This window comes from Eptesicus fuscus, chromosome 19 (assembly GCF_027574615.1).
Source record: "Eptesicus fuscus isolate TK198812 chromosome 19, DD_ASM_mEF_20220401, whole genome shotgun sequence".
Taxonomy (NCBI): domain Eukaryota; kingdom Metazoa; phylum Chordata; class Mammalia; order Chiroptera; family Vespertilionidae; genus Eptesicus; species Eptesicus fuscus.
This window is the reverse complement of record NC_072491.1, coordinates 40858736-40886658: the sequence shown is the minus strand read 5'-3', so window position 1 is coordinate 40886658 and position 27923 is coordinate 40858736. Positions and strand designations below refer to the sequence as shown.

General features: G+C 48.5%; 1 protein-coding gene across 1 annotated transcript; it reads right to left on the bottom strand.

Annotated features, from left to right (window-relative positions):
* Positions 1 to 644: 644 nt before the first annotated feature.
* RDH10 (retinol dehydrogenase 10) lies at positions 645 to 27663 on the bottom strand. The gene is made up of 6 exons (XM_008150335.3): positions 26632 to 27663; positions 24788 to 25023; positions 5073 to 5171; positions 3828 to 3973; positions 2116 to 2247; positions 645 to 2019 (listed from the first exon to the last, which is right to left on the bottom strand). Exons 1-6 carry the CDS (start codon positions 26918 to 26920, stop codon positions 1896 to 1898), a joined length of 1026 nt encoding a protein of 341 aa, XP_008148557.2. The 5' UTR covers positions 26921 to 27663; the 3' UTR covers positions 645 to 1895.
* Between the last annotated feature and the right edge of the window lie 260 nt (positions 27664 to 27923).

Below are 27923 nucleotides of genomic sequence, written 5' to 3'. Positions count from 1 at the left end.
GAAGGCAGTTGGGGGCGATCAGGCCAGCAGGGGAGGGCAGTTGGGGACAATCATGCCGGCAGGGGAGCAGTTAGGCGTCAATCAGGCTGGCAGTGGAGCAGTTAGGGGGCTATCAGGCTGGCAGGCAGAGTGGTTAGGGGCAATCAGGCAGGCAAGTGGTTAGGAGCCAGCAGTCCCAGATTGTGAGAAGAATGTCCCAGATTGGAGAGGGTGCAGGTTGGGCTGGGGGACAACCCCCCCCCCCGTGCATGAATTTTGTGTGCACCGGGCCTCTAGTCATTGATAAAGAGAACTCCCAACATAACATGAAGCTACTCCTTATAAAGACCAGCGATGGGACAGGTGCCCGAGCCAGGACTCTCCTGTGTGGACACAGAGCAGATTTGATCTGTGTGGGGCAGGCCGACTCATAGCGAATGGGCATCTTTTTCTTTTCCCACTTTTAGTATAAACAAGCCCCTGATAAGGGATCTAATCTAAGCAAATGGTAACAGTGGAGATTGGAGTGAATGGCACCCTAAGCTGTTCATGTCTGTTCCCGACACCATCCCATTCAAACATTTTTCTTTAAGGCATGATATGGCAGAGAAAAGAACATGGTTTTCCCTACGACAATGCTGACAACTAATAAACCACACACTCAGTTGTATGTAAGTTAATTCTTTAAATTTAATCAGTCCTTTATAAAACTTCCCAATTAATTAGTAAAAGATGGCTTATTTTAATAGCCTTAAACATCAGTTGCTATTTAAACAAGACATTCTAAAAAAAAAGGCAATCACATAATAGTTTATAGTCATTTACAAGTGGATGGTATACATTTAGATACAGAGGTAGAAGTTCACTTTTACAACGTCTCACGAATACACATTTACCAAATTCAAGGCACAAAATAGTTTGCTTTACAAAAAAATACTGTAAAAATGTCATTTGCTGTTGTACAAGGTGAATAAAAATTTCAAAAGAATCTTTACAGCCTTCCATATGTACTCCATAGTGTAAGATTCCCCCCCTCACTCATCGTAGTTGGCACAAAAATGGGGATTTTTTTTTTAAATTTAGAAGTCCCCATTTTTAGAAATGTTCTCTTTGCTGATCTGCTATGTATTCTAGATAAAAGTCCACCCAAAGAAATGAAACACAGCGACTTCCTGAGGAAAGGGCACGTTCTGGATGCAGCAGAATTCATAGGTAGGAAACGCATGATCTTTTTTGGATAATTCGGTCCCCAGTGATAGATACTTAAAGGAAAGGTTTCAGAGAGAAAGTTTAAAAATTCAGCTAACACTTTAGTCGTGTGACTTGAAGAAAGAGACCGATTATCTTACCGAAACAATCAAACATCACTTGATTCAAACTGATGGAGATTTCAAAATTCCTTTTCAGAAGAGCTATACAGACACCACGAGAGGCCGCACAGGCTGTGCAAAACGAAAACTGAGCGAACAAGAGAGCACATCGCACTATCGGTCCTTGGAGTTGCAAGGGTGTCAACTGACTAGAGTTTAATGACAAGAATTAATAAACTCTATGGGAATGAAGAAAAGCCACACACATGAAACACACTGTAGTTATCATCTCTAGACTTTCTGCTTATTAAAAAAAGTCACGGGAGCCTGGAGACGCCACAGTGCTTGTCTGAAAGAACGGACTGGTTTGAGGGTTCTGCCTAAAAAGGACCCCACTGGCAACACTCGACCTCACCTTTGCTGATCGCGTTTTTCCAAGCACTCTAGTCGGTTAATTTACACTTTATTTTTTAAAAAGTTGATTAATTAAAAAAAAAAAAGTCCACACGAATTTAGAATCCCGAGAATGTCCGTAATGCTGATGTGGGTGAACGGAAACATCTTGATCGTCTTCCGAGAGAATGGCACTCCACCCAAAAAAGATTCTCAGATGCCGTTTTTCGCCTCATTATTGTTTGTGGCTTGTTTTCTTTGAGCGATAAAGGGGTACATACACTTGTCCGCTCCTAGGAACCGATACATGCACACGACGGCTTCGAAAGGGAGGATGCTGCAAGGGAAAGCCACAGCGGTTAGCAAACGCGAGGCGTGAGCCAGGCAGGGGCGGGTCCGGAAGGGCAGGGCCCGGGAGGGACCCCTCGGTTACCTCTTCATGAACGTCACGATGTACATGAGGCGGGGCGTGCAGATCATGGGCTGGTCGGTGAGGATGGCCCTCATGGCCTGCTGCACGCAGTAGTCGGGCTTCAGAGGGGGCAGAAAAGGCTCGATCTCCTTCCTGAAAGTTATGTAAGTAAAATGCAGTGAAGGTGAGCACACAATGGGCAAGACTGCGCTTCACTTCACAACGTGAACAGCGATGTTATCTGAGCGACAAGATTTTGCCTCAGTTTTCACTTCATTTCGCTTTTCTGTATTTCCTAAATTTTCCTGCTATGAATAGGCAGAGTCTGGAAAACAAGTTTAAAAAAGAGGGCAGAATTGGTCTGCTTTTCTCTAAAGTGAGTCAAGTTTCAATCGCTTAAATTTTTTTTCTTTTTTCTTTCAACATAAAAAGGAGAGGGCGTTTGGCATAACAAACACTAAGGCCAAACGATGCCAGAGGGGTGCTCGGGGCAGTTCGGGTAGCGGAGTGTGAGCCCTGCACAGCCTTCCGGAGGCAGCAGAAGCCCTTGCCGGGCACCGGCTGGGAAGCCAGGTATGTTCTCCAGGGCTCCCTGACGGGACGCGCATTGACTTTGACCTTCGGCTGAATTCAGCACGGCGCATGTTGAAATAGCCTACTGAAATGCATCACTCCTTTCCCTTTCCTCTGTCCCACCACAGCTCTGGACCCCTGCCATGATGCTAAACAGGAGGCAGAGCTCCTCAGACTCTGAGCAACTGATTCCTAACATATAAGCCTGAGACTTCAAGGACTAAGGAGGGACAACCACACACACACACGCACGCACACGCACACACGCACACGCACACACACACGGGGAAGGGTCAGCCTGAGACTGCAAGGACTAAGGAGGAAACCACACACACACACACACACACACACACGCACACACACGCACACATGTGCGCGCGCGCGCACACACACACACACACACACACACGGGGAAGGGTCAGCCTGAGACTGCAAGGACTAAGGAGGAACCACACACACACACACACACACACACACACACACACACACACACACACGGGGAAGGGTCAGCCTGAGACTGCAAGGACTGAAGCCACCTTCCACCTGCCTCCCTGCCTGGTCAGGTTCAGGATGTGACCAACAGGGAACGTGTTCGGTTATCTTCCTTTGCCTTTCAAATGCATCCAACAGCGGTCTCAAGCTCGTCATCACAAGTGCCCTCTGAATGATTCGCGGTGTTTATTCTGCTCAGCCAAGTCAGACGAGACTTCACATTTAGACTCCCACATGCCTCCTTTCATTCCTAGCAAACCGAGTCGTTTCTTCTCATTCTGGAGTGAATCTGGCTACATACCCTCTCTGCAGAAAGGACCCTCCCAAGCCTGGAGAGGAACTCCCCTGACACGGACATTCCCACCCTGGTACTAAGGGAGTAAAACACCTCCTAAAGAGGGGGCCTCCAGGGCAATCCTGGGAGCTGCGTCTCCTCCACACAGGCCTGAGAAGCCATGTTCTGTCTGACGCTGTGGCACGAGACCCCGCCTGTTCGTCTCATTCACCTCAATCTTACAAAGCCTCTGACCAGTGGAAATTACAGGTTAACTGTCAAATGAGAGTCCAAGTGCAAGCTGACGTCTAGGGTCCAATTTCACGTTTTCCTGGTATGGAAAGGTGATTTTTAAAACAGCTTTTTATCAGCAGTAAGACAGGTTCTCACGGACCTGATCCGGCAGCCTCGGAACATGCCAGTGTCCACCAGGTACGGGCACACCAGCGTTGTCTTAATTCCGTCCTTTTCAGCAGCCTTTAACTCGTGGCTCAGGGATTCGTGGAAACCCACGACTCCGAATTTACTGGCGCAGTAATCCTGTCAGAGGGAGAGAAGAGGGCAAGAGCTGAGTACACCGCAGGCCCCAGACCAAACCCAACCTTCTCCCGGGCCTGTTACTCTGGTTACATGTTTGCTACGAAAGGTTACAGGTGACTAAGCAAAGAAAAGGAAAGCATTTTAAAAGACAGATATCTGATGTGGTTCAGTGCAGAAATAATATTTTCAAAGCAACAGCAAAAACACATGAACACTTTTTGCCACATCAATGAAGTATCAGATTACTTGGGGGAAGTCACCACAAAGGAGTCTATGAGAGCCAGCGAACTGGAGTTAAAAATGGAGGTTCACTTTGAAGTGTCTGGAAAATTTACAAATGGTCTCTTGTTCCCCAGAGGAAACTGAAAAACAGTTAAATTAATGCTGGGAGAACAAAGGTGCATCTAGCTTAGGTTATGAGTTATTAGGACCTGATTTTCTTTTTCGGGTGAAGTACAAGTAAAAATGGTAACTATACCTGTGAGCTTAAACTAGAACTCGGCCTAAGGAAACACGGTGTAAGAAGCAAGTTCTCCATTCCCCAACGTTAAACTTAGGGATGGGCATGCGGAACGCAGACGCCGTCTGGTCTGTGCCCATTTGCGTGGGGCGATGCTTCCCGTGTTAACGCTACAGGCACCCCCGGGAGAACAGCACGGGGTAAGATACACGCACACGCTTTATGACTTGAATGTGGTGAAGGAGGTCAGTTCCACACACTGACAAGGCAGGGCCCCTCACATCCGCCAGAACCATCTCATGTGACGAGCGGATACAGACAGCTGGCTCACTTTGGGCAAGTTGACCAACACAGAAGGTCAACCTTTGGCCTCACTTATCTGCTCCCCGTGACACTGCCCCTGCCCTCCACGGCTTCGTTCTTGAACCTGTGCCTTCCACCATCATCAAGCAAAACTGCTGGCGGGCACGGGGCACACAGAGGACTGGCCCAGCGCCTTCTCTGCCCGCTGCTCTCCCGTCACATAGCTGGCCCTGGCACACCCAGGTGGACGGCAGCAGGTACTCTTCTTAGGATCTGGGGGTTACTCGACACCAGAGAATGCAACTGAATGAAGGAAATGCTTCCCGTCTGACAAACCTCGACTCCAGCGGTACTGAACAATCCCAAGGAACTCGCAACCGTCACGATATGACCGTGATTAATCTCCAGCATCGTAGGAAGAAAAGCCTTCGTGGTCTGAAAGAAGAGGGAGACACAGGCTTCAGAACTGACACGAGCAGTTTCATCTAAAACCCAACCCAGCAGCATGGAACAGAGTGTACACTGACCACTGAGGAGAAGATCCCTTCCGAGTCGGGTTAACCTCGCACCGTGTCATTGGCGTGGCAGGCCTGTTATAAGCCGTGACCAACAAGACCGTGACACCAGGCCCTTTGGGGACAATGTCCAGATGAAAGGAAAGCCATTCCTATAAGGCTCTCTATCACTTTCAAGTGAGTGTTGTCTGCTGATCTCAACGACTCCCAGGTCAGAGTCTTCTTTTGCTCACGACACTTGAGGGCAGCTCTCAGGGTCTGGGAGGGCCTTCACCCTCCCACAAACAGATGCCTTGAGTTAATGTTTACCTAGTGGACACATCTAAGCAGTGACAAACCCATGAAGGTGTCCCAGCATTCTCTTCCAGCATGCAAAGCTTTATTGCCAAAGTGTGCTAACAGGAGGGAAAGTGTTTTCATATGTTAAGAAGAACCAGGGAAATAGAATCATTTTAATGAAAACTGTCATAATGCTAACTCTGCATTGACAAACAAAAACTTCTCACTGACCACACTGCCCTGGCGGGCGGGGGGTGGGGGGGTGCAGGGGAGTGGCTTTCCTAGGGAGGCAGGTGACTGGCCACTCAGGTAGCAGAGCACGCGGGTCCAGTTCCAGGAAGGGGCCTCAGTAAAGTCTCTTCTCCCTCAGGCTCTAGTGCCTTTGAGATGCAAGGCTGTATTTTTTTTTTTACATTACTTCAAATTGCTTAAGATGATCTATGAACTACTCTACCAGGCTCCCAACAGCTTTATAACCTGCTTCTTAAAAGAAAGCAGCAAAGAGCAATCTGTCTACTGTTGAGTTATAGCCCATTGCCAACACAGCGCCCCATGATTTATGAAGTAAAAACCCAAACGCTGCACACAATGGACTTTAAGAAGAGCTGCATTCCCTTCTCAGAGGACTTTCTGGCTAAGCGATCGCTGACTTTCTGCATAAATAGCGAATGTGTTATCAAGGCTTTTGCACGTACAAGATCAAAAACAGTCATTCCATCCATTTTGAAGTTTTTTCATGTTCCAAACCATGATGCATGCAGTTGGCCAAATGCATCTTGGTGACATGTCCTAAGGTTTTCCCTAGTCTGACTCTGGACCAGCATGTGACACCCCTTGCCCCCCAACTCAGACCCCATTTGTCTGGGCCTCCTCGCTGTTGTCACCCATGTCACGCTTATTCTCACCTGCCAGGTTTCACCCACCACCTCTTCTCTGACGCTCTACCTCCCGTGGCCGCCTACGTACTTCAGAGCATAATATGCATCGCACCCCCTTCTGCTTCTGAGTGTTCATGTCGCTGGAGCTTCCCAAGACCTCTCTACCGAAAATAGCTGGGGTGTTAAGCCTTTACCTAATATTATTCTGTTTACCTTGACTTTGTCCATATTTCTTTAAGACACATAGTAGGTACCATTCACCGTAACGTATGCTTTATGGTATTTCGGTTTTGATTAGTATGTCTAGCTAGCCCAGACTAAGCGGGAAGATACAGATTCTGTCAGCGATGAAGGGAGATTCCTACGCTGTGACAAGCACTGTGGAAGCAAGTGACGGGACTCCTTGCGTGCTTACAGACCCGCCGCAGGGCTGGGTGTATGACAGGCCCATGCTTCAGCTTGACTTTCTTTCTTTGTAGTGGTAAGCAGGAATGGTTAAGGCAATGGTGATAATAGCTATGATTCTGGTCTGCTTGATAGCCAAAAAGGGCAAGCTGTGGTACTTTAGGTCATTATAGGTTCACCTTTAGGCTCTATAGCTGACATAGGGCTATTATATCACAGAACTGCAATAAAGTAACATCACAAAGAGGCTTCTATATTCCAACAGAAAACCTATCCTTAAATAAGCAAGCCTGTAAGTGTTCTTGAAAGTATCTGATTATAATTAATTGTCTCTAGATTTATACTCCAAAAATTATAAAATTTATTCTTGATGTTATCCAGAAATCATTTTTAAGTATTAAAAGTTTGCTTCGTCTTGAAAGATGCAGATAGATTTAGTATGAAGGGCCCTATTTTTAAGTTCTAAAGTATAAGAACTCAATGTTAAATCCCAAGAAATTAAGCACAGTATAAAATACCACTAAGATATGCTACTTGGTGGCCTGACAAATCCGAACACTGATTGTGACCGCCACGTGGCCAGTGTCCCCACTGACTCTCGGTGGTTGGCCGTGACTACAAACACACAGACACTGAGCGGGTCGGCTCTCACGACACGCCCTGTTCACGCGCCACACTGTTGCTTGCAGGTGTTAAATGACTAATCCAGGTCCCAGCACCATATAAAAGTAGGGGATAGAAGATTAACAAACTCCTAATGGTTTTCAAAGTTTAATTTGCTCTAAGTTTCTGAAACTGATGAATGTCCCCTCCGCTGAAATTAGTCTGGTGGCATTAACGTATTCAACACGCGTTTCTTGAATGCCTATTCCATGCAGGTTCTGTGTTCCGCCCTGGCCAGGGATGGGCAATGACAGGGGGTCCCTTCCGGTCTGTGCAGAATTCACACTCGCCAGCGCCTCACTGTGTTAAGTCAGAACACCAAATAGAAAGCAGTTCTAGCCTATCCTTCACAAAAGCAGGGTCTTATGGCTGCATATTCTAAAAATAAATAAATAAATAAATAAATGTTTGGGCTTCTTCCCCTGCACCCTCTGCAAAGTAGTTTGGAGGGATGTTGAAGCTGCTGGTTTGTATTTAAAAGAAACAAGGAAAAAGAAAAAGAGAAACAAAAGAATCCAAACATGGCTAAGTGACAAATTTTTTCCAATTAATTGTGGTTGTAAACCACTCTTTTTCAGGGAAGTATGCTTCACTTTAAGTAGCTAGTAGAGTGTGACCTAGGTTTGTTTTAATCTGAAGCTTTCTTTTGAGAGGGAAGGGTCAGATCAATGTTTTGTTTAAAATATGTGATTTCTTGCCGAAACCGGTTTGGCTCAGTGGATAGAGCGTCGGCCTGCGGACTGAAGGGTCCCAGGTTCGATTCCGGTCAAGGGCATGTACCTTGGTTGCGGGCACATCTCCAGTGGGGGGTGTGCAGGAGGCAGCTGATCGATGTTTCTCTCTCATCGATGTTTCTAACTCTCTATCCCTCTCCCTTCCTCTCTGTAAAAAATCAATAAAAGTATATATTTTTTTTAAAAATGTGATTTCTTGCCTAGTCAGGGACAGATCTGGCCTCTGTCAATGAACTCCAATGTGATATGGTATTTCTCACTCCAAGACCCAGGCCTATATTCTTTATTTAGAAAAGTTTACCAATTATAGGTCTAGTACTACAGTGACTACGACAACTACAAAATGCCAGGAAAGCGAGGTGCTGAGGGAAGTGGGAGGCCATATGGGCCTCGGAGCCCACACTGCCATCCTCCGGGGCTGGCGTCAAATGCTCAGCCCCTACTGTGCGCCAGGCCAAGGCCAGCCTGGGACGGGAGCATGTGCGTAGGGACCACGCAGGTTTCTTTCTAGCCCTGAGTTTGCAGGGCTCACGCTGGAGCCTGATCCACGTGACTGAGCACCAAAGCTGTTAATCATTTTCTTTGCTGCCTGAATGGAGGTGAGCAATTACCGCCTGTGCGTTATTTCCACAACCAAACTCCTGCCTTATGTCTGGAGCACATTACCAAATAAACTTTGATCAGCACGGATTCTACCCCCGACTTTACAAGAAAAATGCGATAAATCAGTGGCTAGAATGCACCTCACTTTCAGGAATTTCCCGAAGCCCCTGACTAGTCTTCTTTCCTAATGACTCTTGCCCTCCCCAGCCTGGGAGATGACATCTGAGATAGCACAGCATGTTCCGTCCCTGACACCGTCTGACAGCGCACAGAAAGCTGGCACTTGGCAATGAATTATTAATGCGCGCAAATACTGCAGCATGTATGAGATGGGGACCAGCGAAAGGTGAAGTGCTAGTTGCCATGACACCAGTCAGTTCACGCTAAGGTTCGCGATCTTTCCCTTTGTCTCAGAGTCGTTAGCAGAACAGAAAGGACAAACCTGAAGCGCATACCCAACGGCTTAAGTATAAACTCGTGGCTGTGCCGCCATCGGTGCACCTGGGCGGACCAGGGCTGCTGTCCTCCACGGGAAGGACGGGTCCCCGGGGCAGGAGCGGGGCCTGGGAAAGGGGCCTCTGAAGGAAGCAGAGTTGGTTGGTGCCAATGGCAGCTGGCAAAGTTGGCTAAACGGTTAACCTAAGTCAGAGAATTACACTCCATCGCTCAGTCCTCTTACTCACATGTCTATGAAACAGGAAGATACCCAGCTTCTCGTCAGGAAAACCGGGTTGGCTCGTGATCTCGGGTGGGGGAGGCAGTTAAAGTCAGTAAGCAATGTACACTAATTGGTCTGTTCCAAGAGAGAATTTAGAGGCAGAATGGACCGAGGGATTATCTTAACTGCAAAAGAGAAAACTCTTCATAATGTAGCCTGGCTAAAAAGTGTGGAGATACACCTTGGATTACCCGTGATTAACTTTCCTCACAAGACTCCAACACCGCAGCTGGCCACCAGCTAGCTGACAGGGTTGCTATGTGACTTTATACAGAAGGAGCCTAGCTGGTTTGGCTCAGGGGTTAGAGCATCGACCCTGGGACTGAAGGGTCGAGGGTTCAATACCAATCAAGGGCATTTACTTCGGTGGCAGGTTTGCTTCCCAGCCCCGGTTGGGGTGGGAGGCAACCAATCGATGTGTCTCTCTCACTCACATTCTCCCCCTCCTTTCCGCTCTCTCTAAAAATCAAAGGAAGAAATGTCCTTGGGTGAGGATTAACCAAAAAAAAAAAAAAAAAAACCCCCAAAAAACCAACAAAAAACACACACACACACCAGAAGGAAAAGGGACATTCCTCTGGACACTGGCATTCCTATGGAACCTCCTTAACAAGTCTAAGATCTCCCTGGCTCCTCAGGGGTCCTCTTCAAAGCACCAGGCGCTTTGAAAGATAACTGTAAAGGTCATATTTACAATATAAACAAGAACTTGAACAGAAGTATGACTGGACACAGGCATGACATGTCCTATCTTGAGAAATCTTTGAATGTTAGGTTTACGCCAAATTAACCTCCTACAGCTCCAACCGCCCAGATCATTCCCCTGCTCTTAATGACAGACTGCAGCAGAGCCCGCGGCGCCCTGTCAGGCCCCATCAGCCCAGCGCTAACAAAGAGCCCCGGGAGAAACGTGGGTCCCGAGAAGCCTGGCTTGGAAACGCCGAGACTGACGTGTGGGTGAGACGCCCAGAACGTGCCCGCCGAACTGGCAGGCAAGTCCAAGTGAATGGGCACGAAGGGGAAAGTGAGGGAGTTCCCCAGAGCAGGGAGAGGCCTCGCGTTGTATTTTTGTACGTTTTTACAACTGTCCTGTGGGCAATTCAAGAAGAGGAGTATTTTCAAAGAACCATTTTGTAGTGTTTATCTCTCATTTGAATGTCCAAGAAACAGAGTGACCTTTCTAATGAGACCCATGACTCATACTACGGTGGAGGGTACCACCATCAGCACTTATAGCACAGTTTTCCGCTGAATGTTGACCGTTTTCAGAATCTACAAAGAACAGCGATATATACAGTTAAAAATAATACAATCAAGACTCACTGAACAAAGAACATGTAACTGGAACCCTTAGGGCGCCCCCCTCCAGTGGTTCAACACTGCTCCCAGGGGCTTGCTTCTCCTGTCTACGTAGCTCCCAGAGAATCCCGGGGACCACGCGGCTGCTGACAAGGCTCAGGTGACAGCTGGGGGCACTCTGCTCTGGAAACTCAGTCCCTGCTCCTGGAAAACTATGATTCCACAGCACAGACGACGGAAGCACTGAAAATACAGTGAACTGTGCTACAAAGGTTAATAGGATAAATCACTAGTGTGTTCAGAGACTGAAAAATGGTGACATGCCTCCCACCGAACCTGGGAGAGGAGCACAGGGCTAAATAAATACTATACTGACCACACTTCAGACACTGCACTTCGACGTAGAAAATGCTACTGGAAAATTTTCATTGCAAAATTACCATCAATTAGGAAGTAAAACCCAGACCTATGTTCAATACCAATATACCGACTTGAAGTATTCTGGATGCAGTTGACAGCACACATTCTGAAATTTATGTAACTGGATCCTGGCTTCTTCTTTTTCTTTCCGAGTTGGGTGTGTTTGCAGACAGAAAGGGACACGTTGTGCAATAGAGCCCCAAGATACCGAAGCCTGGAACTACTCTCGCAGTCTTAACAAAATGTTCATCAAAATCTCAGATTGACACAAAATGTTCCGTCTTAGGTACAGAGGAGGCTCGACATGTCGTCACCGTCCACTTGTACCATCTACCGTCCTTTTTATGGCTGGGTTGAGGCCGCAGGATTAGCTCACATTTGCAGGCATCAGCAGTTAATCCTGAACACACACACACACAAGTCCATTCCTACAGCTGCCCTGCAACCAAGAAGCCAATAAAAGAGCGAGGCCTTTCAAACGAACACCTCGATGATGACACCGCGAGTTATTCAGCAAAACTAAGTGCGTTCATCAACTTGCCTTCCCGCTGAGAGGCCTGGAGAGAACCTGCCCCGAGGCGGAGACTCAGGCATCCACATCCCCTTACATGTGAGCGTGTGCTACCCAGAAACACCGGAGAGGAGGTCACTTAAAACTCAAACCTGCCTTTGGAGCCCAGAAACCACGTGGTCCCGACGGCCAATCGCTTAGCCTTCCTCGTTACTTGACCTCTCTGGACTTAACTCATTTGTGAGATGAAAAGGAGATCTCCAAGTTTCTTAGCTCAAAAATGTTATGATGACTTATATCCAATAATTCTTTCTTCGATTCCTGCCACGCTTTCAAAATACAAGTTGTAACACTGAGGTCTTACTTGCATAAGTCTCGTGAATGACTCAGTAGGTATCTCTCCATTAGTGCCAGCATCTGGTGAGCAGTAAGAATATCTAGTCATCACACACGAATAACTGGTCATGCCTGTGCCTTAAAATAATCCAACTCGAATCCATGCCTCTTCTATGCTAAAAAAATTACAAGTTATCTGCAAAACAATCATGGCTTTTCTGTATTTTACTCCAGCCCATGGAAGCTCGGTGTGTTAACAGAAACCATGAATGCTGAGCCCTGTCTCTGAAAGGCTGTTTTCCCTGACCCTCCCCCTGGCCGAGTCCTAGATGATCAAAGGAATGCTCTGGAGCTCCCTCCCTCAAACTCAGGGCCCTCCCTTATTTAATAACTCTTTATAGAATAATGAAAATAATCCACAAAATTGCAGCCAAACCGTCGGCTGAACAACAGGTTGTCATTAATCCCTTTGCTTTTCCCCGAACTTGAATCACATCTCAGAAATTATAATAAAGACCGATCTTCCCAAGGGCAGAGCCTCCGTTCTGCTCTGGTGACTGTAACCACTTCCATGAGGCATGGCCACGTGCAGCAGGCCCGGCCACGCTCAGGCCTGGAGTGCAGGGCCCTCCCACCCCACCCCACCCCACCCCACCCCTCCCCAGCAATGTCCCCAGGATCACCTTCCATCACCCCTTGTGTTCCATATGTGGAAACAGTTCAAATTCTTCTGATTTCTAGTTTTTTACTGGAGTCTTTTTAAAAACTTAAAATCTTAACCTAAATGAAAGATATATAATCATAAGGTTATTCCTGAAAACTTATTGTATTCTCAAGCCTGCATTATCACAACTTAGAATTTGCTATGTGTGAGGGTCTGTCAAGAACCTATACTTTATTGGGCATGTTGAGTAAATTTAAGGATTGAAGAAACCACCTTTTCTATAAATCAGTGGTTCCCTTCAAGAAAAGTTCCTTCTCCAACTCTGACGGGCACGGATCATCTGGGACCTGAATCAAACGCCGATTTCGACCCAGCAGGTCTGGGAGGGGCCTGGATCTGCTTTTCCAACACGTGGCCCTCTGAGTGGGCCCCAGGCTGAGCACCGAGTTCTGTCCATGCCACACCTCCTGCGGCTTCAGGGCAGTCTCTGCTAGCAATGCAGCAACATAGGCAGACTAATTTCTCTGCTCTCTCTCGAACCAGGACTTTAGGGGTTGGGAAGGCCCATTCTCCACTCCCCGCACCCTTCTCCCAACAATGTTTGTTAGATAAAGGCTGGTTCAAGCCAGAGAAGAGCCCCAGCGCTCTGGGGGGACTCCGAGTCCGTTTACAGACTCACTGTATGCACACTGCCTGGGTCCATTTTAGTAGTTAGCAGGCTCCTCGGCTGTGGTCTTCGAATGTTTGTGTCCCCCTCAAGATTCATGTTGAAACCTAATGCTCAAGGTGATGGTATTAGGAGGTGATTAGGCCACGAGGGTGGAGCTCTCATGAATGGGATGAGTGCCCTTATAAAAGAAACCCAGAGAGCTCCCTCACCCCTCCGCCACAGGAGGTTACAGCAAAGACAGCTGTCTACACACCAGCAAGTGGGTCCTCACCAGACACCCAATCTGCCGGAGCCTTGATCTTGGACAAACCTCCAGATTTGTGAGAAATCCATTTATTTTGTTGATAAGCCACCCAGTCTGTGATATTCTGTTACAGCAGCCCGAACAGACTCCCTGTCCACATTAGAACAAGCTCTCAAAACGAGGCGGAGAAGACTTCAAAATCATCCAGAGGCTTTGAAGGCTCAGCTTTCCAGACAGGAAATTCAGACCTTTAGGCCTCAGCATTTCTTTTTCATTTTTCACATTTACCTTTCTAAAGCTGTCATGCTTTGATAAGCCTGGGAGAAAACCTGACCTAGGAAAAAGTGACCCCTTTAATAAAGGGCTAAGTTTGGACACAATCAGCCAGTCAAAACTGCACAATTTTTAAAAACCATGATTAGCATTTTCTAAGGCAAAGCTTACAGAGTTATCTGGAATTCTGATCCCATAAGATTATTATGTAACAGAATGAAGGTTTTACATTTTTCAGGAGATAATAAGCTTAACAATGAAACTGCACTAAAATCATGCTGTTAGTGACATTTTGGTCCCAAGTATTTATAGGACTTTGTCCAGCCAGTCCTTGTAGAAGAGCCTTTTTATTCACTACTTTTCCCATCCAGTTTGTCAATGTTGACACATGCATGAGGAAGAGGAGGAGGAAAAGGAGGAGGGGGAGGGAGGGAGGGAGGGAGGAGGGGGAAAGAGGCTGGGTGAACCAGGGATGCACTATTCTATTCTCAATGAAAATTACAGAAAAGGCAGAAAAACATATGAATTGGGCTTTGGTAATAAAATTCTATTGTGGTATTCATTCTTTAGTCTACAATTTTTGCATGCTTGTCTAATTTATGGAGCTATCTTTCTGGGGATATTAAGCTAGAGTTAATTACTACCATTGCTAAACTAACCATGGTAGTTAAAAAAAAAAAAATCCATGTTTGAAGGTGGATTCTTACATTCTACCACAGCACAAAAGCAGAAGTGACTCACAGGCAAGTCCAGATGCTTTGAACATGTAGTCCAGGGAAGGACAGCAGGTCCTGGAATAACACTGAGTCATTCAACGTCGATTCATTAACATTGATGAGATGCCCTAGGAACTTAACTCCTGATTATATCAATTAGCCTGTGACGAAGTTGGTCACATCATGCGCCATTTTGCTTAAAGTCGCAGACCTTACTGACACTGTACTTTGCAGAGGCTCCAAACTAAAGCCCTAGGATGAGGGCCTGGGTCCTTGCTTCTTCCTTCCCCAGGGGTGACTGACCTTAGGCAAGTCCCATAACCTGTCACAGTTTGTTTCCTCATCCATAAAAATGAGGATAAGTCTACTCAATTCAGAAGTGTGCATGAAAGGGCTTTATAAAACTTAAGTGCTATATAAAAGCACAGTAAGTGCACACCAGGCTCATTAAGCATATACTTATTTATAGGCTAGTTTGGTTATAAATGCTATCTATTTTGGGTTATGTTGTTTTATTCAAGTTCCTGCAACTCCTGGTTCTTGCTATGTATGGCTCCCAGGCCTCCCTGCCCTCCACGCAGCACCAGACCACACTTCCTGCAAAACACCCGTCCTGACCCCTGACGCAGCCTCAGAAACACGTTGCTGAGTAACTGTTCAGACACCTTTTCCTCCGGAGTCCTAGACGGTGCTGGGAAACACCCACACGCTCTCCCATAACACCCTTCCCAATCCTTTTCTTTAGCCCTGTTTTACTAGGACCAGAAAACAACTGTTTAAAAATATCAATTACAATGCTTGACGGAGAAGAGTCCAGCAAATGCAAAAACACTAATAGCACAGAACTACTTTTTACATCTGCTGTTTCCTCTTTCCCAAGAGATTGTAGAACTATCTTGTTTTTAAAAACCCTTGAGAAATCAGCAGGGGGCAGTACCTTAGTTACAATTTGCAGGTGGGAAAATTCAGGCTTTGAATTTTAAGTTTCACTTGTCCTCAAAATCCCCATGTGCTACACAAGTTACACCACCAAGTATTTTCCCAGTTAGAGGGATTTGGGGAGTGTCACTTTGAGCTCCATTGTTTAGAATGACACTGAGAAGCTGAACCACGTTAATATTTAAAAATTCCAGTACTGAGCTATTTGAAGGAAAGGCAAGAAATGCAAACTTTGTGCAAGCAGCAAATGAGAAACACTGTGGTTTCCCCAAACCAAAATTCGCCAGGGTCACGCAACGTTAACACCAGTGCCACCGTTCGCAGCTTTGTGTGAACTCTGAGTCTCACAGACCAAGTCGTGTTTTGTCTCCAAATGTGAAGTCACTGTAAGTGGCTTGTCAGTTGGGCTAATTTGACAGCACTCAAGGTTGCCGCAGTAATTGCCCTCCCTTGTTAAATGTTCTAGCAGCATTTGCTGAAGTGTTGAAAGTTTTACAATCATTATGAGAGGATATTCCATCTTCACCCCCCTTGGTTCACTTCATTTTACTTTCAGAGCATTTTGGAAAATGGTCTCTGACAGGTGTGAACTTAAGTTTTAAGAGAATTGACAAATAAAGGGGGAAAAAAAAGAAAAAGGAATTCAGGAATGGGCCATGCTAGGTGAGATCAAGTAAAAGGTGTTAGCATTCCTGCTGTTGAAAGCATCCCCTCCAGGCTGAGATGGCTCAAGCCTTGTAAACCCAGAGACCCAGAGACCCAGAGACCCAGGTGCCTGGAACTGGCTGGCCCACTGTCGGGGCGAGGGTGACGAAATCCGAAGGCCATGCTCGGACAACCTCCGCTCTGAACAGGGGTACCTCACAGAGCGAAGGTCACAGCACAGGCAGGTCCCCTCGGGCTCCCCGCTCCGGGGACCAGCTGCATGCTTTGTCTATATGTATTCTCAACGAGGGAATGAAAAGCTCCCTTCCTCCGAGTTATTTTCCAGTTATGCTTACAAGGGGTCTGAGCCTAGAAGGAGTTTTTAGGTCAGTTAATGGAAACTATAAGAGGGATTTATTCTTTGAATAGCTAACTTTGACAGTAACTTCCGAGATAAGAAATCACTAATTAAACCGAGAGATTTAACACATTTTTATCTTATCAGGCTCAAAACATTGGATTTATTAACCCATTCAGTGGAGGCAGGGAATAGTTTCCATTTTAAAAAAATCTATCAGAGTTTGTCATACTTCAAAGATTAGCTACAAAAGGCCCTTTATCTTGGGAAAATAACTGGTTGTGTGTAGAAGGAAATAAGATACAAATCCCCCCTGCCAGTACGCCCCCTAGTGGAATTTCAGCATAGTACAATTTGGGGGTCCCCAAATATCCTGGGTATTGAGGACTTAATGCAGGAGTGGAAGGACTATTGCAAGTCCAGGGGTGTAACTGCACCTGGTCACCAGCCTTCTGCATATGTCACTCACTGAGCATTCCAAGCCAAGCAAACACACAGGACCACCTACACATCTATCCACATAAGCAGCTCTCTGGGCTAAACAGAGGCAAACTGACGACTTACCGGAATTGAAACAGGCTTAATTGTAGTTTCCAAGAGACAGAAATTATAGATGCACCTGCTATTAACACCCTTTAACTCAAGACAAACTGAAGTAAAAAGGGGTTTCCTACTTTAAAAATGCATTCTAACTCCCAAGTGAGGTTAAGACTACTGAAAGGGATTTTCTGATTGCCACATCTTAAGAGATATAGTCGAGATACTAAAGTAAATTCACTTGACAATCTAAAGAATGATTAAGGTAAACACAAATTTAAAGGAAAAGAATAAAATGAGAGAATGTGGGCAGTTAAGCGTTGGCCATTGGGTTTGTAGCTCTTCTGCTGGCCCCAGGGACCCAATCCTGCAGCGAGTGGGTAGGGACTCCGCCAGGCAATGTCCATTCAGTCTTTCGGGAAAAGCTATTCAATCCGTGTTAGCATTAGCACAGGTCAAAGAATGCATCCACTCTGACATGTCTTCTAGATACATTCTACAGGGTTGGATGATGGCTAAAGCCTTGCATGGGAAAAAGAACAAATACCAACTTTGCTTCCAGAAATGAGATCAATAGCACATAATCCAACAAGAGGACCATTCCCTGAACCAGGAATTGGAGTTGATTCTACAAGGACTGCCCCTTAATATATAAAGATACTAGTTAGTCAACATGAAAACATCTTGATTGTGTTTGTTTTTTCTTTCCCTGGAGTAGTGATCCATTGTCTGAACTATTTAGCTCTGTCTCCCAGTAAGACAGGACTCAAATGGCAGAGCAGCTGAGTGGCCAGGGCTCTTTCAGGGCACAGCCCCGTGTGACCTCGCTTAGGGCAAACCAGGGGCTAAGTGATGAGCTTGAAGGCAAGTGGAATTCAGCTTGGGGAGGTCTGAGCTGCGGTGTTAATGAGCCTGGACTTTGTGCTGTGAACAAAATGGTCACGCAAGGATTTGGGGTGGGTTCCAGTCAGTGTACCCTTAAGCAGACACATCACAAACTTAAGTCTGCTTAGAAAACCCCAGGGTGGGGAGCAATGGCTGGAAACAGGGAAAGACGTTGGGAGACTCTTTCCAGAAACCAGGCAAGAGTGGTGGAAGCACACAGGTGGAGGCAGAGTGGAAAGGAGGGATCCCAGCACATGGAAGTAACAGAGCAGTCAGGGCTGGGCGCTCCGTGCATGCATGCAGCACCAACAAAGAAAGACACTGCTGGTGTCTCCAAGCCTGGTCCTGGCCATGCCTGGGAACTCAAGAAGGCGCAAAAAGGAGGGAGTTCAATTCTGAGACCTGCTGATGTTAGGGAATGCACGGAACAGACAAGGCGGTTGTGTGAACTCGGGACCTGCCGCCGAAAGCACAGTGGAAGCTGCTGAGAGAGAGAGATGACCCAGCCAGCAGGGCCAGCGGGAAGAAGTCTGAGCACCTAATACCAGAGTCATCCCATTTCAGAGGCAGGGAGGCTAAGAGGATTGAGAGGAAGAGAAGCAGGAGAAACGGGGCTTATCATGGAAGCTAAAGCACCGTGTTTCCGAAGGACAGTCAGCAGGGTCACCTTCTGCAGAAGGACCAAGCTACACGCTGGGTCTGGCGCTGGGGGCACTGCTCTCCCTCCCACGGCACCGGTTACTCGGTAAGACCTTCCAAATGATCGAGACAACCAGACACATGTGAGAACATATGTCAAAGAAGTTGGGAAGATTTTTATAGGATGGTTCCCTGCTCACTCAGGCCAGTTATGTAAAGTGACATTTTATCGTATCATAGATGTTGATTTCTAGTAGCAATAGACACGAGCCCAGCATGTAATGTATCAAATATAGACACTCAAAGTTCAATGAGCATGTGATCTTATTTTGTTTTAGGAAAGAAGGCTATGAAATGACTTGGTCAGGCACAGTCTCAGGTATCCAAGTGGTTGCTATCTAAGGAGAAGTTTTAGTGTGACCACAAGAATTACTAAGGCAAAGTATGCTTACTCCATGCCAATTTTTAGTTCAGTTCAAGACATAAGAAGTCTTTATCTCTACAGCTCAAACATTTGATTTTTATGCATATGTTTATTTAATAACAGAACGCAGCTAGTTCTAGTACAGACTTTAAAAGAGGCCTTGAATTACAAGCGTGTTTTTTTGTGTTTTGTGTTTTTTTTTTTTGGTGGGGGGGTTGTGTGTGTGTTTTTTAATCCTCACCCAGGGATATTTTTCCATTGATTTTTTCAGAGAGAGTGGAAGAGAGAGGGAAAGACAGAAATATCGATGTGAGAGAAATACATCGATTGGTTGCCTCCTGCACATGCCCTGACCAGGGCCCGGGCTGGGGAGGAGCCTGCAACCAAGGTACGTACCCTTGACTGGAATCAAACCTGGGACCCTTCAGTTCACAGGCTGATGCTCTATCTACTGAACCAAACTAGCTAGGGTAAGTTTTTAGGAGCTATCCTTAGAAAGGAAAACAATGTCTAGAAAATATACCCTATATAATAAAAGTCTAATATGCAAATTGTCCCCTCGAGCATAGTTCTACAGGGAGACCGACCGCTCACAATGACGTGTGCTGACCACCAGGGGGCAGCGCGGAACATGGCAGATGTCGGCAACCCAGCCCCCAGGCAGGGGGCTGTGACCTCTCACTGGCTACCTGGGGGCGGGGGTGACAGGAATGGAGGTGCGGTGAGAATGCGGGGTGTCCGCCCAGCTCGCTCTCACTCCCCCTGCTACCCTCCCCCGGGACACCAGGGCTTGTGCACCAGAAAGCCCCCACGCTCAGGCACCGGGCACCCGCGAGGAGCCCACCCGGCACCAGCGCGGCCTCTTCCGGGTGAGCCGGGCCGCAGCTGCTGCTCGGGGCTCCCCCTGGGTTCACGCAGGAGCCAGGCTGCAAGGCTGGCCAAGAGACATCGCACTGCCCCTGACTTCCGTGCCGTGCTGCTGGGCGGCGCTGAGGCCCACGCTGCTCCCTGGCCCGCGGCCTCCGGCCTGGCTCACCGCATCTCCGCATGGGGACTCGGGCGCTGTGACTCAGGCGGAGGGGGGAACGTGGGGGCCCAGGGGCCCAGGTGCTGCCCAGGGCCCAGAGGTCAGCTGGGACCTGCCCTTCTACGCCAGACGCTCATGCTTCGATTGCTGGCCAGGCCTAGGGACCGCACCCGTGCACGGGGCCTCTAGTAGTCTAATAATTCTCCGTATTATGGGTTGGAGGAGGAAGCATTGACTATATAGTTTTATATGAATACTTTAGAAATATTTTTAAATCTAAGAAGCCTTAAAGAAAACTAGGTTTCTCTAACCAGAGAACAGAGGATTACAGTCTTTGAGATTAAAAACTAGTAAATCACAAAAAAACTTGAACATTAATGATTAGGGACCATTCATGAGATATTAGGTACTAATGTCTTTAAGTGCTACATTACTCAGGTCTACTGGTGGGCTTTTACTTTTCCTGGATGGATTTTAACTAAATAGACTTTAGACATTTGGATATAGATAAATGCCTAATTCAGTAATTAGTATTTTAAAACTGTGAAACCTTTTAAGTTAAGTGGTCTATTAATTAACTACCAATTATCTTGTCTGACTGCCGTATCAATAGAAGTAAATTACCAACTAGCTATGTGACAGATTGAGTCCTTTGCAATGCAAAATTTCTCCCACATATAAAAGGCCTGCAGCTAAATGCTTCTGCCTCCCCCTTTTGGTTAATCAGGGATCAATGTGCTGCTCACGTGGAAGGCGAGATGCAGCTCTTTGGTCCACAGATAAACTCACTTTTAGAAACAGCGAGCTAAGACTCTGTGCTTAGAAAATAACAAGTGAAGCCATGCTAACGTTTTTTGGGGAAACACGAGTTCGCAGTTCCTGTATGGAGGCCAACTTCCCATATTTCTCACCAAAACACAGAGAACCTGAGATGGTTCCTATGATTATGGCAAACCAAGGGCACTGTATTGTATACACTCTGCGTGGTCTTCCCTCCCCGGGATTGGTGCACAACAGATTATGCTGACTAGAGCCTGCCCCAAAGCTATCACTTCTTGACTGGCGACCAAGAGAAGGTTCCTAGGAAGGTTCCTGGTGATGGACGAGTACTGGAGGGTGGAGAGCTGTGCAGAACAGGGCCACGTCCGGTAAAAACTGCCATCGTGCATGGGAATAGCAAGAAGCAAGGAAGCAATTGGAAAAGGAGTCCTCTCCTCAAGGCCTGGTCACTGGGAAATAGGAATGGATACCAGGCACTCCACTTGAGCTTGATCCCAATTCGCATATTCACACCAGCCCTCTCACAGTCACCAGCCTCGAGGCACCAGGCGGACTTAATGCACCACAGTAAAGATGAGCTTACAGGTGGGGCAGGGAGAATGGAAAAACGATGCAGGAAAACAAAGAGGTGCGAGGGAGCCAGCCCCACTATGAAATCTCATCGATCGTTCCCAGCTTCAATCAGTCCAGCATAACGCTCACCTTTGGAAACTGCAAAGGTGAGCATCCTCTGAACAGTTGACCTAAATATTTAAGCAGAAGCCTGGCCTTGATTACCAAACATTTATCGAGTGGCTTAGGAGCAGAGTTCTGTGCCAGGAAGGGGAAAGCAAATAGATGCAGAATTAAGCTGCCTCAGACTGTGTGCCATCTACTTCGGGGTTCAGAGCACAAGGTAGAAAAAGTTGCACCGAAGAACACAGACCGTGCACCCCAGGATGGACCTGACAAGGAGGCTGCAGAGACTCCCGGCAGGAAGAGAGGAAGCTCAGACAAGTCCTTTCACTGCAGCTTCGTCAGAAAATAAGAGGCTGGACAAGATGATCTCTAAGGACCCTTGCAGCTCTAATATGCAAAAACGCCAGAAAAGGTTACAGCAAGAACTTGAGCGAGGCCTTCAAAGGCAGATGGAGGAGGGGCGGAGGGCCTTCCAGGCCGGGGAAGAGTGTGAGGAATGGTTTGCAAGTAGCAGCATCCACAGCTTTTTGGTGGACGCCCACATGACACCCACGTGGTTTTCTACTTAACTGCATATGACTTTAACTCGGGGTCAGGACTGCATGCTATTGATTATATTATGAAAACCAACAAACAACTGCTACTTAAAAGTCTAGCTCAAGACAATCTGTTCAAATGACTGGGCAAGTCTTTCTTTGCTCAGCTGATCTACTTTTTAAAAACGATTGGGGCAACTTCTTTTCCCCACCCAGATACAGTCAAAAGACACACTGGTGATTTTTTTCTGGAAGGGAACAGCGCATGCCAACACTGGACATCTCTGAAGAGCTACCACGAACATCTTCCCCTAGGAGGGACCACCGGAAGGGGAGCTGAATTCAGGTGGCTCTTAGGCCATGTAGGCCCCCCACCCCCAAGAATCACTGTAAAAATTAACATGATAGTAAGTCTTCTTTTACAGTTTAGTTGCTAGATCTCAACTTCTTAAAAGGTTTCTTGGCAATAAGTTAAAAATTCTAACTAGAAAGCGAATTTTCTGACTCAAGATTGAAAATAAATTCTTAAGTTTAGATGCTTGGGGGAAAAACAGCTGGAGAACTCAGGAGCCTCCCATATTTTAATATGAAGTGACGTCACACTGTCAAGGCTTCCAAGAACTCCCTTAATTGTGGAGTTAGGCAACATCTCACAAGGCCTCTGGGAAGGTGATCTGTTCCTTCGTGCTGTGCAGCTTCCGCTCCACGATAACCCTGCTACTGGAGATGTGACTGGAGTTTCTTTGGCTAGAAAGTAGCCTAATGTTTAAGGGACAGTACATTAATTGATGTGTACTTTCAAAGCTGAAGCTATGGCTTTTCTGTGCTTAACACCCACTAAATTAGCTCTCATTTCATAGGATCTTTAGAGAAGAAGAGCCGCTTTCCTCTTACAAGTATTTAGCTGCAGATCGTAGGGGATTTCTTGAAAAATCTGGTTGCATTTGAAATTTTAGAATTGAGCAAAATGAGCATGCAGAGAAAGCAGGTGTTAGACTTCAGAGTATTTTGTGCGGGTAAACGTTCAAAAACCAAGCGTCAGCTCCGTCAAAGGCTATCGGGGAAAGCCAGGCCCGGTGCCAGGGTGCATAACTAGCCTCCAAGGGCTGAATACCTGTTGAAGGATGAATAGCTGACTGAACTCAAGTTTCTATGGCAGCTTCACCCTGACCATTCTTCAAACAGGAAAACTACAGTCCACCTGCAATGTATGTATGTCTTTTATTGCTAATGAGATTGTTTCCCTCAGAATTATAAACACACGAGATGCTGGATAAGCTGCTGCCCAGTTGCACTGGCCTTCACTCGCCGGCCCCACCCCTCTGTCACCTGCCACTGCTCTATGGACCCCAGGCAGCAAGGACTATTTGTCCCCCGGCCCCCACTGCGCACAGCACACGCTCGCACACTTCTGCACAGACACAAGCACACTTAATCCCCCCAGACTGTGTCTGGTCTTCTCCTTCCTCCTTTAAAACATGACATGAGTTAGTTAACTCACAACGTTTATATGTTCATTCTAGAGGTTTGGAAATGAATTAAATAAAGTTCATGTTTGAAAATAAAATGTGTAAGCTCCTTCCAGGATAAGAGAAATGGTTTGCTGTTAAAAGAGCAACATTTGACTTAAGTACTTCTAAAGCCAGATTAAGTTTTTAAGCAGTTGCTAAAAAACTAATGAGGTTTAAGGTGACCCATTTAGGAGAAACAGTTCTTCATTGTGTTCGATTAGAAGGCTAATCTGCCTATGGAACACACACACACACACACACACACACACACACACAGACACAGTCCTTTCTCCTTACCCTTTTTTATCGGATCCCACTTCTCTACAAAAGTAAAGGGAGAATACTATGGAGGAGGAAAAGCAGAAAGTGGGTCAACCATGTGCAGTTATAAGGGCGGGTTTCACACCTCCCACTACTGAATCAGTTCGGCTGAAAAACTGGGTTAGTTTTGTCCCTCGAGCAGTAGAAAGCCCTCGCTCTCCTCCTCAGGTGCCGTAGGAGCGCCGATGTCCTATCTACCATCCAGGAGCTGACGTCCTGGTTGGTCTAAGTCCCTGATCCACCAGGCCTCACAACCCTCCTGCCCCGACGTAGGGACCCTGCGGTCCAACAGGGGTGACTTCTGTCTCCTGAGAGGCCTCCTCTAAGCTGAGATGGACTCCACCGGGACAGTGCCCGACCCTGCGATGGTCCGCGATGCGAAGTGCCTGCCAGGGTGGCCTGACTGCGCCCAGGGGACCACAAATGCTGATCTCGGAATCTCCGGCACTTCCCCAAATGCGGCCCAGCGGTAATGTGGAAGCCTAAACTCTGACTTTAGGAATTCATAAGAACAGCCGATGTTTTACAAACTCAACGGAAAGTAAAATAAACAAACCCAGGATTTTATGCTTCCTCTTGTTATTTTTATGGCAGTCTTTCAAACTAGTTCAAAATGTTCAGTCCTCTACCCTCTCAAGAAATGCTGAATTGGGGGTGGGGGCGGGGAGCAAACGGCGATTTAACAGTACCCGGTGAGCGGTGTAATTCACCCGGGGAACAGTGCTTAGAAGGAAGCTCTGTGGTGGGAGTGTGCAGGTGGCGTTCGGGCTGGTACTGCAGCTTCTCTCCGACCCCCTCTCACTGCAGAGGGCCCAGGAAGGAACAGAGGATGCTTATATTTACCCAGAAGTGTGCGTGGCAATTGACCATCATGGTCCTCTCAATGAGCTCATCAGGACATTCCAGGAGGTGATGCCCGGAGACCACGCCGGCATTATTGACCAGGACCGAGACCTCGCCAACCTCCTTGCGGACCCTCTCTGCCATCAGGTAGACATTCTCCCTCTTTCCCACATCGCAGGTGTAGGTAAAAACCTGCAGGTTACAGTGGGGCAGGATCTCTTCCTCACCGTTTCCAGCTGTCCTCAGAAGTCCAGATAGGAGGGGGGGGGGATGGAACAGAGAAAGGAGGGGGGTTGCAAAACGTGAGTCACATGGCAATCAGTAGGACAAAGATCACACGAAACAAAAATTCTACAGTGAGCTTCAGATTTCTAACACGGTGAGGCTTGCCAATGACTGAGCTTACAGCTGCTTCCCTCCCCTAAAAGTCTTGGGGAATTACAGCAATTTGCTGGAGAACTTCGCTTAGGGGGAAATCATGCAACTGTGACAAGCCCAGTGCAAGTCAGACCTCCTGGGATCAGCTTCCTGGAGCGAAAGACACCTGGAAAGAACTGATCCCGGCCCAGGGACCAACACCCCTTCCCCCAAACACACACAGGACACACTCCTCTTTTGGGGGGGGGGGGGTAGTGGCCAGAAGTGGCTTTTCCTCTTTAGTAGGAGCACCCTCAAAATGGAAACTCACCTCAAGGCTCACATATCAAAACTGTAACTAATAATCTGAATTCATCCAAAGCCAATAAAATGATCCTGGAGTTTCTCATGAAAAGTGCACACTAGTGTGTTCTAACTGGCATAGCACCCTTACATAAATCAAGTTCACAGGTAACCATGCCGTGTTATCACACAAGAACTCAATCTGAAAACCGCAATCTCTTCCCTGGAAAACGAATAGCTTTATCGCTTAGGTTTTTGGCAGGGAGCACAAAAATCTGTATTTGCTGCCCTCCAAACCTTCGCTGGAAATGTAACATTTTTAACCTTTGATTTTCTGACCTAAACGGCAGGTGCCAATAATTTTGGCAACAAATGATCAATATGGGGGAGGGTGGTGCCCAAGCTAACCTTCTCTGTATAGTTCAATGTTTCCCCTGGAAACGAAAAATCTTGTTAAAAAGCAAAAGTGACTGCCAAATTTCCCGGACCAATACTTCTGTGTGGTGGTGGTCTCCACATTTTTTTTTTTTAAAGTCTCAGATTCAGGTCAGTTGATAAATACACAAAAATACAGATTTCCTGAGGTTACCAAAAACATGGAAAAAATTGACAGAGAGGCTGAAGTCATTCAAGCTCTGTCTTAAGAAGCCGTGCAGCGCGGTTTTCAATCAGGCTGAGTGTGTAACTAAAGTACTTCGTTATCTCCGGTGACACAATGTAATTATTTCCTGGTGATTAAAGTTGCAGTGAGATCAGTGCTGCCCTAGTCTGAGAGGTTCAGACCACACGAACCATTCGTGCTCCTGGCCACTCCGAGAACCACTTCCCAGACAAGTTTCCCACCGCAAAGGCGATGGAGGCATTTCTTTACGATTCAAACCTGTGGACACAAGTTCCCTCGGCCTTCCCTGTCCTCGGAGGGCTTAGTCCTCAAAGACACCGGACCTCTCGGCTAAGACAGGGGTTTGGCACACGTCCCCCTTTAAAACAGAGGTGATCGTGCTCCTTTATGGGGAGGGGGGAGCCTGTGGGCGGGGGTGGGGGGGGGATGTCTCTTCCAGGACAGCCAGGCTGACCGTGGCAATGGGGTTCGGTGCGGAGGGGGAAGGGGGGCGCCCAGGTGGGCGCTGGGGCGGGGAGGGGCTTGACTCAACAATGCTAGGGCGGGCGCAGGTCCGAGTTACCTTGCAGCGCCGCGGCATCCGCCGCCTCCAGGTCGCGGTAGATGTGGCGCACCATGCCCGCCGTCTCCTCGTTGCTCTGCGTGTTGATGTCCCAGAGCACCAGCAGCGCCCGGCGCCGGGCGAACTCGAGCGCGAAGAGGCGGCCCAGGCCGCTGCCCGCGCCGGTGATCAGGCACACCTGGCCCGCCACGCTCTTCTCCTTGGGCCGCACCAGCCAGCGCGCCGCGGCCAGCACGAACGCCCAGAGCACTTTGAAAGTGACCACGAAGAACTCCACCACGATGTTCATCGCGACGCCCGGGGGCCCGCACGAGCCCAGCGCCCGCGCCCGCGCCCGCCCCGCGCCGGCAGCCCGGCTCCCCCGCCCGGGGCGTTTGTCAGAGCGGCCGGGACTAGAAGGCTGCGCCCCGCGCCCGCCCCCGAGGTGCCCGCCGGGCTGGGGTGCGCGGGGCCACTCCCGCCCAGGCTCGGCGCGGGGGCCCAAGCGGTGCCTGATGCGGCGGCTGCCCGGCTCGGCGCCTCCTGCCGGCGGCCGCCCGCCCGCCTGCCCCGGAGCGCCCGCCTGGCCGGCCGGTCCCGCTGCGGCGGCGGTGACAGCCGCGGGTTAGGCGGCGCGCGCTGCCCTCATGGCCAAGCCGCCGCCGCCCGAGCGCCTCCGGAGCCGCCGCGGCGGCTCCCTCTCACCCCGGGGGAGGGGCGCGCGGCGGAGACGGCCCGGGCCGGCGGGCCGCCGCGGGACTTGTCAACTTGACCCAAGTTGCGAGAGGGTGGCAGGGTGGGGTGCGGGGCAGCGGGAGCGCCGGGAAGGGGCGACTCGCCCGGCGCAGGCGAGCGCTGCCCAGCCGCTTGCAGCTGCTCCCGCCGCCTCGGGCCCCCTGCACTCTCCGAGGCTGTCACTCCGGCACCCGGCTCCGCAGCGAAACGCCACTCGCAAGTCGGAGCGCTCCCGACCGCCTCTGAGCGGGATCCACGCTCCGCGCTATATAACCCGCGACCGGGAAGAGCCAGAGGCGGCATCGGCCCTCCCTCCGCTCGGCCCACCCCGCCCCCGGGCGCACCCCGCCCCCGGCCCAGCCCCCCGCCCGCCCGCAGTCCGCTGAACCGCGGCGGGGCAGCCCCTCTCACATGGCCGTGGCCGCAGCCTCCAGCCCTCCTCGCACCTCCCTTCGCGGCTCACGCCCCCTGCCGTGGGGTGTCCGGGCCTCCGCCTGCCAGGCCCGGCAGTCGGCAGCGCCCCGGCCATCCTGCTCCGGGCGTCCGATCCTCGCTGTGCCCCTCTCGCCACTTTCATG

What these genes read in the sequence shown, in the direction of transcription:
- RDH10 (XM_008150335.3), bottom strand. Translation starts at nt 26,920, where the DNA reads ATGAACATCGTGGTGGAGTTCTTCGTGGTCACTTTCAAAGTGCTCTGG. An exon ending in ATTGCCACGCACACTTCTGG is followed by an intron (nt 5,172 to 24,787) that starts GTAAATATAAGC and finishes CTCTTCTTTCAG; the next exon opens with ACCACGAAGGCTTTTCTTCC. An exon ending in ATCGTGACGTTCATGAAGAG is followed by an intron (nt 2,020 to 2,115) that starts GTAACCGAGGGG and finishes TTTCCCTTGCAG; the next exon opens with CATCCTCCCTTTCGAAGCCG.